The 12,854-nt window shown below is 45.3% G+C and overlaps 1 protein-coding gene across 1 annotated transcript in view; it reads right to left on the bottom strand.

Moving 5' to 3' along the window:
- The window catches only part of NECAB3 (N-terminal EF-hand calcium binding protein 3), an 82,047-nt gene extending 78,208 nt beyond the window's left edge, over window positions 1-3,839 (bottom strand). The window contains exon 1 of the mRNA XM_081866804.1: window positions 3,530-3,839. Within this exon, the coding sequence (XP_081722930.1) occupies window positions 3,530-3,646 (117 nt within the window). The 5' untranslated portion in view covers window positions 3,647-3,839. The remainder of the gene's footprint in view (window positions 1-3,529) is intronic.
- Between the last annotated feature and the right edge of the window lie 9,015 nt (window positions 3,840-12,854).

Here is a 12,854-nt window from a genome sequence, read left to right as displayed (position 1 = left end):
GAGTGGAGGAAGTGCTAATAGATGCTCTGAGCTGTCTGGATCATTCAGTTCTTATGAAACCTTGTGCACATTGGCTTGAAAGGAAATCCCTTTGCGTTCAATGGGATGTCCTCTCAAGAGAAGCGTGCAGAAAACCCGCAGCCCTCCAGTCGTCATCTAGAACCGTCCCCAGTTCTTAAGCTTATGAGACATGCAGTGTGTGCAATCATGGCTGGGTAATCCCTGCAAACCAGTGATAAATTTGGAAAGCAAATGTTTTCAAATATTCCCCATCTGCCAGTCGCTGTTTTAAATATAACTGCAGGGAAACAGAGGCACTTTATAATTCATTTTAAGCCCACCATTTCTGTTTCATTTTGTTGTTATCTTAAAACTCTCAGGCTGGTAGCTAGAACATTTTCCAGTCATAATTTCCCGCAGATACAACATGCCCAAGGCCCTCCCTATCTGTTATTGCTGATGATTGATAACAAAATGATCTATTTTTGATTGCATTTCAGAAGGACACTTAGTTTCAGATGAGCCAGTCAGAACCACCTTGCAGTATGGAAAAACACAGTGGCCAGGCTACATTGTTAAAGAGAAAGTGTCTCAAACAAATAAAATTCCTTCCTTTTCTTTGGGAAAAGGTTTTTCCAAGTCTAGGCGATGGAGACTTCACCCCACACATAAAAACAAACCAACCCACCCCTAAGTGTGTATATTAATATCATCTAGGCCAGTGGTTCCCAACTGGTGGTCCGCGGAACCCAGGGGGTCTGCGTAACCCACCCAGGGGGTCTGTTGGTGCCACCATTAACACAACAAAACTACCATAGAGATATCAATTTTTTTATTTTTTGAAAAACAGGGGATCCATGGTACTTTGCTAACTGGGAACCACTGATCCAAGCTTCCAAACTCATGCATTTTAGTATCTCATAGGCCACTGTTTTGAAGTGCATGCTTTCAGAACTGTCTTGCTATTACTTATCAGTAGTTTTCAGTTGCCTGGGCTTATGTTTCTTTTAAATTTAAATTTTATTTTAAATTTATTATGAATTACTTCAGGTGGTGGGTGTTTATTTCTACTGAAAGGTGGTATGCAAATGCTATAAAAAAATTAATCATATCAATGGTATCAAACAAACATAGTGCATTGAACATTTTCAAAGCGTGATACAATTTCCATTGCATTTTATTTATAAAAATATTTATGTACCGCCATATCACAAAAATCTATCAAAGCGGTGTGTAACAGTAAAAACAAGATGAAACAATACAACAAAAGCATAAAAGGTTAAAAACATAGATCACAGCAACCCAGAGGAAGTGGCCTTTGTTAGAGCTATACCATCCAGGGATCTGACTTTACAGAAGACAGTCGTCTGTCCGACAGAGTCCTCTGTTTGGAGGGCTGTCTGATCCAAGACTGCTTTAAAGATTAAAAAACCACAAGATGGGAAGAGCAGAAGGGGCCTTGAAGTTGCCCACCAATGCCTAGCACCCGGATGGGAAACTTAGCAGGCACACAGTCACAGTCTTCCCCACTATGGTGAAATGTATTGCAATTCCATTTAAATTATAGCAATCCTTTCTAAATTTGCATCCATACATATAGATTGGCATATACTAATTTAATTGAAAGCACTGGCATCTTTTGTCCCCACCCCCAAGTTTGCATCTTTTTGGATGCTTAACTTGATGCATTCCTTGGATTGTATCCCACGCGAATCGAACCCATTGAAATTAATGGGCGTGATTAATTTAGGTCAATTAATTTCACTTGGTCTACTCTGAGTAGGACTGAGTTGGAGGTAAACCCCATCAACAGCTGCTTCTGCAGGCGATCAATTTGCTGGAAAAGTGTAGCAGCTGAGATGGGAACTCCTGAGGCAGCATGAGCTGTCTTTTGACAGCAACTTCCAGGAATGAGCAAACTTGAAAATACACCTTGCTTTTCACAGACTTGAAGTTGCATTGCATTAACTCTCCTTCATACTTTGCATATTGATCAGGTAAGATATTATTTGTTCCATTTAGAGTGTCCCCAGACCAACAATACCCTCCCCACCCCCCCAAAAATGCCACTGATCACAGTGTGAGCACAGGGAGATCAGGGCTCCATTTTCCATGAAATAATTTGTCCTTCATTAAGGAAATACTATTATGTTGAAGTGGACTCTAGTCCACAAAACCTTATGCCAAAATAAACATTGTTAGTGGCGTTTGGATGCAGCAGTCAGTACGTTCCATCTTGCACACTTATTCACCAGCATAGCAAAACTTAGGATCTGGCCTTACTGCCTTAACAGCCACCCTTCCCTTGCTTTTTTTTATTAATATAGGAAAAACCAATGAAGAGGAGTTCCTTTTTTAAAAATGGAGTTACAATTCTGGTTCAGACTGTGTTCTCTCTCTCTCTCTCTCTCTCTCTATATATATATATTTACAAACAATGAAATAGTTTATATTAAAGACTTTTTTTAAAAAGCTGTTTAAATGTTTATTTAAAAATAGGAAAGTTTGTATTTAAGCCCTGTTTAGGGAAGTTTTTAATATTTAATGCTGTATTGTTTTTAACACTCGATTGGGAGCCACCCAGAGTGGCAGGGGAAACTCAGCCAGATGGGCGGGGTATAAATAATAAATTATTATTATTATTATTAACATGCTGTAAGACTCTCCCTTCATTTTGCTGCAACGGACTAATGGTGCTCTGGAAACTATTCCACAATTTCTCTAGGCAGAAATCTCACACTCCTTTTCTTCCTTGCCATTGTGCAGTCTCTTCCTCTTTCTACAGTGGACCCTTTGCTCAATGTGCAAAACGTTCATTCACCTGGACATTTTGTTAATTTTCAACTGCTAATTTCTTAAGTATAAACTGCACCAGGTTACTTCATGGCCTGAATAAGATCCTTCCCTTTTTACATCTTCCGTATAATTTATTGGCGAGATTAAGGGTGCGCAGGTGAAATTTCAATTTTGGCAAGCTTGAAAACTAAGCTCACAATTCCAGCAGAAAGAAATACATACAAATTAGCTTGAGGATGGGAAGAGGGCTGAGAAGTGAATGGAGCAGAAATATTACTGCAAGAACTGGTCTGCATGCAGTGCACTCTTATTCCCATGCTAGAGTTGGGTAACTTACTGATCCACCACAATTTGCCAGAGATCATGGGATACCTTTGCAGAGGTGGGACAAGAGCCCAACTCTTTCTAATCTTGTTCTGAAATCACACCATGAAACAATTTTCTCTCTACTTCATCCCTGGCTCTCCAAGACACACACATACACATTTCTCTGCAAAAGTGTAGCAGCGCAGAAACTCAAGGGCTTTGTATTTGCCTTGCTCCTTGGGACTTGGCAAGTTTTTCAAACCAGACCTCTGAGCATACCAAGGGGAGGTGGAAGCAGGAAATTATGAAATCCAGAAAGCTTGAAATGGGAGGTGAAGCAACGGGCAAATCAAACATTCATAGTACTTCTTTTCAAACCACTCTCCATTTACAACATAGGGAAAACATGTGCCATGCAGCTACTTACATCGTGGAAGATTGCTAGTCCCTTGCCATAGTTCTGCAGGCTGTCTTTGGCTTCAGGGCTGTAAGCGTGCTTGGCAGAGAGCAAGCACATTGTCAGCATCTCTGTACATGCCATCATCTTCTCACTGAAGATTGCTGGGTTCTTCTTTCACAGATGCTGGGAGGCTGGTCCCTCAGTTACCCTAGCCTTCCCGGATTGCTTGGCACGCTGAATGCCCTGGTTTCAGTGACTGTCAGCGAACAAGCCTGCTCTGCAGTTGTTGGAAGCAGCAACTACTGTGCACTGAGAGATGCTCTTGCCAGCCACTCGGCAACATTCAGTGTAGGTGTATCTGTCTCAATGCCCTCCTCTTGGCTGCACCGATTGGTCAGGGCCTTTGAGTGGCAGGATTTGTTATTAGACTCTCGTCATCACTTCAGAGCGGTAAAGTCAGCAAGAGATTCCTCTTCAGAGAGGAGGACTGACTTCGAGGATTGCAGGCTGCACTTCTGTAAGCAGGAGTGAGTGCAGATCCCTGATTCCTGCCGGTGCGCTGGGTCACACCAGCCAGTCTGAAGAGGATTGATTGATTGATTGATTGATTGAGGTGCAGGAAAGGAGTCAGAAAAGAACTGCTGAAGGAACTGGGTAGGGAAGAAGAATAAAGTGGTGTGTGTGTGTGTATTGACAGCTATGAGCATTTGGAAAGAATGTCAGAAGGAAGGCCTAGGAGGCTGTTAGAATAACAAGTGCCCAAGCAGTTAGTTACATAGGAAGCTGTCTTCTACTGGGTCAGATCTTTAGTTCATCTAACTCAGTACTGTCTACACTTACTGGCAGTGGCACACAACTTTCCATCCCTAGAACAATGAAGCAAAGGGAGAGGAACTGGAGCTGGTCCAGTGTGACAGATATCCCTTCCTGCAGAGATGGCTCTCCCCCAAAAAACTGCTGGGCCAGCCAGGCTGCAACCACTGGCTGCATTCACCTAAGCACCTATAAGCAAGTCTCGCTGAGTTCCACAGGCTTCACAATGCAACCACTCTAGTTAGCTGTCCCTGCTTCACAGAAGCTGTAAAACGGTTGGATCAGGAGCCTGTGAGGCTGCAACCCAAAGCATCCCTTTTTTTGGAAAGGGGAATGCATCTTTGCCATGAACACAGTGAGGTTTACTTCTGAGTAAACAGGCACAACTCTGCCTCAAGACTCAAAGGTGCTAGTCTTTTTCTCTGGGAGGGAGAGCAAACAAATGCTGTGAGAGTCATTAAGAAATCATTTCCCCACCTACCACAATTCTCAGCCTTGACAGTTGGAGCCCCTAAAATGTTGTCACCCAAGGTAGCCACCTAGTTCACCTATGTGCCATAGCTCCCATGTGCTGTTGGCTGGAGACAGGATAGTACTTTATGTAGAAGTAGACTGCTGAGTCAAGACTGCAAACTGCAACTTGCTCAGGTTCAGATCTTGAGCATAAATGCACTTTGATAAGCAATTCATTTTGCTCTGGTATTCTGTACAAAATGTTCTCAGAGAGTGAGCAAGCTCTTCATTTTCTAGTGTCTCACAGTAGAAGAAGAACCGTTCCTCAAAAAAGACAGCCAGATTTTTAACAGAAATTATTGCCACAGCAGCATCAACAGGACAGCTATTTCTCAAAACAGATTGGAGCTATTCTTTAGGGTAAAGGTAAAGGGACCACTGACCATTAGGTCCAGTTGTGACCGACTCTGGGGTTGCGGCGCTCATCTTGCTTTATTGACCGAGGAAGCCGGCGTACAGCTTCTGGGTTATGTGGCCAGCATGACTAAGCCACTTCTGGCGAACCAGAGCAGCGCACAGAAACGTCGTTTACCATCCCACCGGAGTGGTACCTATTTATCTACTTGCACTTTGATGTGCTTTCAAACTGCTAGGTTGGCAGGAGCAGGGACCGAGCAATGGGAGCTCACCCCGTCACGGGGATTCGAACCGCCGACCTTCTGATCAGCAAGTCCTAGGCTCTGTGGTTTAACCCACAGCACCACCCGCATCCCTCTTGAGGGTAACCTTCCCCCAAATTAGTCACTGCAGTTCCCAGGGTGATTAAACAGTCAGTTCCTCTTCCCAGGGAAGTGTTGCTCTGTGAAGGGAGTAGGGGTTTCCTAACAACTCTCAGCCCCGTTAACAAACTACAGTTCCCAGGATTCTTTGGTAGAAGACACGGTACGGTACTGCTTTAAATGTATAGTGCAGATGGGACCTTTGTTACAACAACAAATTATTTATACCCTGCCCATCTGACTGGGTTCCACAGTGTGGGTGCCACTACCAAGAAGGCGCTCTGCCTGGTTCCCTGCAATTTCACTTCTTGCTGTGAGGAAACTGCCATAAGGCCCAAGGTGCTGGATCTCAGTGTCCAGGCTGAACGATGGGGGTGGAGATGCTCCAAAACCATTTAGGGCATTAAAGGTCAGTACCAAGACATTGAATTGTGCTTGGAAATGTAATAGGAGCCAGTGTAGATCTTTTAGAACTGGTGTTATATGGTCCTGGCAACCACTCCCAGTCACTAGTCTGGCAGCCACATTCTGGATTAGTTGTAGTTTCCGAGTCACCTTCAAAGATAGCCCCATGTAGGGTGCATTGTAGTAGTCCAAGCGGGAGATAACCAAAGTATGTACAACAGCACACAACAAGTGAGCCAAGAATCATTTCTCCCTTTTTCCTGGGAGACTCCTCAACCAGGCATGTTAAATGGCTCCTTTTTACTCTAGATGAATTAAATTTGGAATGTTTCCAAAATCAGTAACTGAGAAGAGAATAACCACGAGGTCCTTCAAATGCATTTGGTAGCAGCAGGGGATCCTTTCACCATGTGTTGTGTCCTCTTGGAAAGGAAGTAGGGTGAAATACATTTTAACTCCTGTTATCTAACACAAAAAGGAATAGCAAGACAAAAGCTGGAGTCTTTGACAAATTGTTTCTGTGTGGCACAGGGCCTTAACAAACACTTAACATTTTTCACACTTCTCTTTCCAGCTGTCCTTGCAATAACAGCCATATGGACTATTTACAGGAAACTATAGAGGCTGTTTCTCCAAAGTGTGTGGCTGTTCCCCCCTCCACACACACCTGGCATACAGCACTTGTTTTTGTTATGACAATAGCAGCAACTACAGGGACTCAGGCACCCAGTGCTATTCCCTCCAGACTGCTGAATCCCCAAGTGGTTATTAGTGCATAGCAATCAACACAGAGCGACCACTGACAAAGTTCAAACCCTCTCGCAATAGCAATAAAGCAATGAGCTCAGCAGCAAACTGGCAGCCATTAGTAGCCTGATCCTGAGTTCAGTCAGTCTTTGTCCCATTTAAGTGGCCATGGGATTGCATTTTAAACCAGTAGATCAATCAACAAACCATGCGACCTCAACCTCCTGATCTATGCCACTTGAAGGGATTAGGATAAAGTGAAGGTGACCCTACATTGTGGGATTTTTTGGGGGGGGGCTCTGCCACTGCACCTAGGGAGTCTCTCCCATCAGTGGTAAAAGATAAAGGTCGTGACCGACTCTGGCGTTGCAGCACTCATCTCGCTTTATTGGCCAAGGGAGCTGGTGTACAGCTTCCAGGTCATGTGGCCAGTATGACTAAGCTGCTTTTGGTGAACCAGAACAGTGCATGGAAACGGCATTTACCTTCCCGCTGGAGCGGTACCTATTTATCTACTTGTACTTTTGACGTGCTTTCGAACTGCTAGGTTGGCAGGAGCAGGGACCAAGCAACGGGAGCTCACCCCGTCGCGGGGATTCGAACCGCCAACCTTCTGATCGGCAAGTCCTAGGCTCTGTGGTTTAACCATCATTGGTAGCTTATGGAAAATCCTCAAAACAGGGTGTTTGGGGGCAGGGCAGGGCAGGGCATGGATAGCTTGGGCTCTGCTGGATTCAAAGTGCTGTAGAACTTGGAAGGGCCTGAAAAAAGAAGGAAAGGAGAAAGAAGAGGGGAAACAACATCATGGGAGAAGTGTTTTCACCCCACCCTTTGCCCTTGGGAGCCTTGTAAGAAGCTGCTGAAGGAGAGCGACACTGAGCAACATCAGGAAGGGGTGTTTCTAGGACAGGGGTCAGCAAACGTTTTCAGCAGGGGGCCGGTCCACTGTCCCTCAGACCTTGTGGGGGGCTGGACTATTTTTTTGGGGGGGGGGATGAACAAATTCTTATGCCCCACAAATAACCCAGAGATGCATTTTAAATAAAAGGACACATTCTACTAATGTAAAAACATGCTGATTCCCGGACTGTCCGTGGGCCGGATTTAGAAGGTGATTGGGCCGGATCTGGCCCCTAGGTAGTTTGCCTACCCATGAACTAAAGAAAACAGCTTTTGTTTGTGTATTGGAAACATTTAGAAGAATACTGTGATCATGAGGAGATTAGTGACATCCAACTATTGCCTCAATAATACCTTATTTGGGGTTTGTTAGGGGGATTGAATCTGCTTAATACTCAGTTATTTGTGAGTATTTTGGTCCTTTTCGGCTGTGTCATTTAATTTTATATGAGAATGTATTGTGTCATAAGAGTGAATGTGGGCTTAACCTTCAGGCCTACAGAGATAAGCCATTGACATAGCTTTGCATTACAAGTACATATCATCTCTTGGCTGATTGCCTTGTTTTCATGGTTAACGCTTTAAGGTCATGGGCATCGTGGTGACTAGGAGAACCTAGTAGAAGAGGGCAGCTTGTCAACCCTTGGACCTACATGGGAATGGGATGGCACCATCAGTACTTCCCCTGGATGACCACAGGAGCATAGCTGTCCGCCATGTTCCTGGCTATAACAGTAAAAATATGATAGACTAGAGCACTGTTACTGTTACACAGACACAGAGAAGCCAGCACAGACCAGGATGTGCTATGCACCAACTGGCTCTAGGGCTATCATTTGCAGTCGTGTCTAAGGATTCTCCCAACAGCAGATAGAATGTAAGAATGAAATAGTCTGGAATTTTTTTTTTATTATGATAGTGCTTAAATGCTTAGTAGTTTGCCTTAGTGACTAAGTATGTGCATTTAAGGCCAACACTTGCTGTGCAGCTAATAAAACTTGCCTCTGAATCCAAACAAACAGCTGCCCCCCAGCATATCAGCTTGTTTCCAGTGTTGCATTTTAAATTCAAAGGTGCTGTTTATTTATTCTGTTGCACGCCACTTCATGTACACAGTGAGGCAGGATGAAAATGTAAGAAGCACAGGATAAAGAGGCAATCAACAGATAACACTTTCACAGACTCACCTGGAGATGCCAGGGAATGAACCTGGGGCCTTCTGAATGCAAAGCAGATGTTCCACTGTTAAGTTGTGGGTGAACATATCAGACGACACAGCGATTCTTCAAACAGCTCTTGTTTATTCACAGGCCAGAACAGAACTGAACTGAAGGGTTCAGCCAGCCTGCTTATATAGAGCTCCACTACCACACAACTGTAGCAACTTTCTGTAACTATCCAATCACTGAACGTCACTTTCAATCCGTTATTTGCATATGTGGACCTGAGTGAAAACTATCTACAGTATCCCCCTGCTGGCCCAGGGTGAGAATTTCAGTACATAACATCCACCACTGCGGAACCCCTCTTGTCTGCCAGCCCACTCACTCATGGGCATGCAATTCCCAGCACTTATATGCACGCAATCTCTTGTTGCCTATGGCAGCCAGGTGAGTTGTTGACTATAAGGCACGTTGTGCCTATATGGATTCTCAGCTACTGTCAGTAAATTACACACACAGAGAGAAAGAGAGCAGCAGTAGATGGGCTTTCCAAGGAGCATCTGATGATTGTCCATTGTGAGAACAGAATGCCGGATTGGATAGGCCCTTGGTCTTATCTTATGTTCAGGTCAGGCGCATGTTGCCAATGCCCAAATCACCCTAGACGCCTGATGCTGTTCTATTTCATGCTACTGTAAGTCAACAGAACTCTAATAACGGCCACATCTTTTCATCTCTGCCATCCCCAAGGAGCCAGAGGCCTCTTCATAACCTTAGCAAATGCTTTCAGCATTATGCAAAGTGAGCCATCATTTTATCACTAGCATGGAAAGTGAAGATGTCCTGCGATGGGGAAGGTGTGAAAGCCAGTTCTCCCCCAGCAAGCTGCGGCCAATATTTAAGGGTTGTTGGGGTTTCTTTGGCTTTTTGCAGAATTCAGAATGTTTTGTCAAGTGGCAGCTGGAGCTTGGGAAAAGAGAGAAAAAGCATCATCTGGGGAAAGGAAGAGCGAGAGAGCAGGCAGGATTCCCGAGGGCTGTTGCTTCAGGATTTCTATCCTGTGCACAGAGGGAGCCTTTTCTTCTCCTTTCCGCCAATCATTCTGGAGGCACTGTTATACAGTGGTTCTGCTCCTTCCTCCTTGGCCATGTTCAGAAAGTGGTGTGGGGGATGAGTGTTCAGTCCCCTGGGCTCTCACTTGTTGGGTGCCTCAGGGTTCTGCCCTCTCCCCCATGCTTTTAAATATCTACATGCAGCCGCTGGGAGAGATCATCAGGGGGTTTGGGCTGGGTGTCCATCAATATGCTGATGATACCCAGCTCTACCTCTCTTTCAAATCAGAACCAGTGAAGGCGGTGAAGGTCCTGTGTGAGTGCCTGGAGGCAGTTGGAGGATGGATGGCAGCTAATGGATTGAGGTTGAATCCTGACAAGACAGAAGTACTGTTCTTGGGGAACAGGGGATGGGTTGGTGTGAAGGACTCCCTGATCCTGAATGGGGTAACTGTGCCCCTGAAGGACCAGGTGCGCAGCCTGGGAGTCATTTTGGACTCACAGCTGTCCATGGAGGCGCAGGTCAATTCTGTATCCAGGGCAGCTGCCCGCAGGCTGTCTCACCAGAGTGGTGCATGCTCTAGTTATCTCCCACTTGGACTACTGCAATGTGCTCTACGTGGGGCTACCTTTGAAGAAGACATGGAAACTACAACTAATCCAGAATGCGGCAGCTAGTCTGGTGACTGGGGGCGGCCGCCGAGACCACATAACACCGGTCTTAAAAGACTGACATTGGCTCCCAGTACGTTTCCGAGCACAATTCAAAGTGTTGGTGTTGACCTTTAAAGCCCTAAATGGCCTCGGCCCAGTATACCTGAAGGAGTGTCTCCACCCCCATTGTTCTGCCCGGACGCTGAGGCCCAGCGCCAAGGGCCTTCTGGCAGTTCCCTCATTGCGAGAAGCAAAGCTACAGGGAACCAGGCAGAGGGCCTTCTCGGTAGTGGCGCCCGCCCTGTGGAACGCCCTTCCAGCAGATGTCAAAGAGATAAACAACTACCTGAAATTCACAAGACACCTGAAGGCAGCCCTGTTCAGGGAAGTTTTTAACGTGTGACATTTTAGTGTATTTTTTGTCTTTGTTAGAAGCCGCCCAGAGTGGCTGGGGAATCCCAGTCAGATGGGCGGGGTACAAATAATAAATTATTATTATTATTATTATTATGGCTGGAAAGCTGCTGGGTGGTGGCAAGCAGTGTAGTACAGTGGTACCTCTGGATATGAATGTTTCTGGTTGCGCACACGCCAGGTTACGAGCTGCACTAACCCGGAAGTAGTTTCTCCTGGATGCGAACTTTGCCCTGGGATGCAAGCGGAAATCACGTGTGGGAGGCGCACTTTCGCTAATGGCGCCTCATGTTAAGAACAGTTTCAGGATAAGAACGGACCTCCAGAATGAATTAAGTTCGTAACCAGAGGAACCGCTGTATTGGTGCCCCTAAAAAAATCTGAACAATGTAGGGTTGTCCATCCAAAAAAGATGGGAGTTCCTGAACCTCTTTTTCTAGGAAAAAAGCACTGGTCCCTTCTGTATAAGGACCAGCTGATACAGAATAGTAAGCTGGCCTTGTTCTCTGGCCTCCTTTATGCCAGTGGTTCCCAATTTTTTTCTCAGATGAAGCTGGTCACTGGAAGGTTCAGGGCGGACAAAAGCAAGCATTTCTTTACCTAGTGTGTATTTAAACTATGGAATTTGCTGCCACAAGATCTACTGATAGCCACCCATTCGGACACCCTAAAAGGGAATTAGACAAAGTCTTGGTTATCAGCAGCTGCTAATCACGATAGCTGTGGGCTGCCTCCAGTACTGGAGATGTTAGCATGTCTCTGAATGCCAGTTGCTGGGAATCACAAGTGGGGAGAGTGTTATAGGCATCTGGCTGGCCACTGTGAGTGCAAGATGATAGACTGGCTGGACCTTTTGGTCTGGTCTATCAGGAGTTTCCCTATGTTGCTCTTAGGACTCAGCTACAATAGTAAGGAAAAAACGTTTTATGTGCGTTATAACACGGTGACACCAGATGGCGCTGTGGAGTCCCGACTTTTGCCAACGTGATTTCCCATAATTAAGTTTACAACGCGTTTTCCTGAAACGCTTTTAGATGTGTGTAGATCCAGCTGTAGTGACCTTTTGCAGCTTCTGAGGCAGGGAGGTGTACGTTAATTGCTCAGTTCAAAGAACAAGCTCTGGTCTTGATGTTTTTTCAGGAGGCAGAGTTGTTCTTTTGCCATCTGCACCACCAACTGTCTCTATTTACAGGGGGCAATCCCTGTTTTCTGGTATTGTCACTGCTAAATCATTCCCTGTGTTCCTCTCCAAATTTCAACCATTAGGCATAACATGCCTTGTTGATCTGTTTAGCATGAGTCATTAGAATCACCCTTCCCAGAGTCCCTAGTACTTACATCTCAAGCCCAATCTGGATAAGATGATATTCACACAAGGAACAGTGGTTCTAATTACTTTTTAAAAGTGCATATTAGGTGCAGGAGGGGCAATCTAGATCATAGCCATGGTGGGGATAGGGGTCTTTGACCAATTGTCCCTTTCTGTGGCCTGGATCCAGACTAGGAAGGGTCCAAGCACCTGCTATTTGCATTGGAGAGAGATCTCTGGAAAGGGAAGCTTTTCTTCCAAGGCAAACAGTAGGCACTGGTCCCAGTCCTAACTGGTGGGCCTCCACCTGTGATTAGAAAAAATATTCACCCAATTTTTCATTGTGTCTTTTGGGGTGATGGGGGGGGGGTTGGGTGCACCCCACCTTGAATGCACTTACAGGCCAGACACATGTATATAAAATACAAAGGCTGCCATCCTTTCACACTTACTTGGGAGCAGGCTCTATTGAACTCAGTTGGACTTACTTAAGAGTAAGCAGGTACAAATGTTTGCTGTGCGACACCATAGAAAATGCAATGCACACACTGCAGCTGCAGAGGTCTGCTTTGGCTGATGGATTACCTGTTTTAAGACAATAATGTTTTTACAGTATAGCAAAAAGAAGCCCTGCTCTGGACAATAACTCCTGGAAAGAGTGGC

Source organism: Podarcis erhardii, assembly GCF_964252035.2.
Source record: "Podarcis erhardii genome assembly, chromosome: 6".
Taxonomy (NCBI): Eukaryota; Metazoa; Chordata; class Lepidosauria; order Squamata; family Lacertidae; genus Podarcis; species Podarcis erhardii.
The sequence above is the reverse complement of the archived record's forward strand: the minus strand, read 5'-3'. Positions and strand labels throughout refer to the sequence as shown.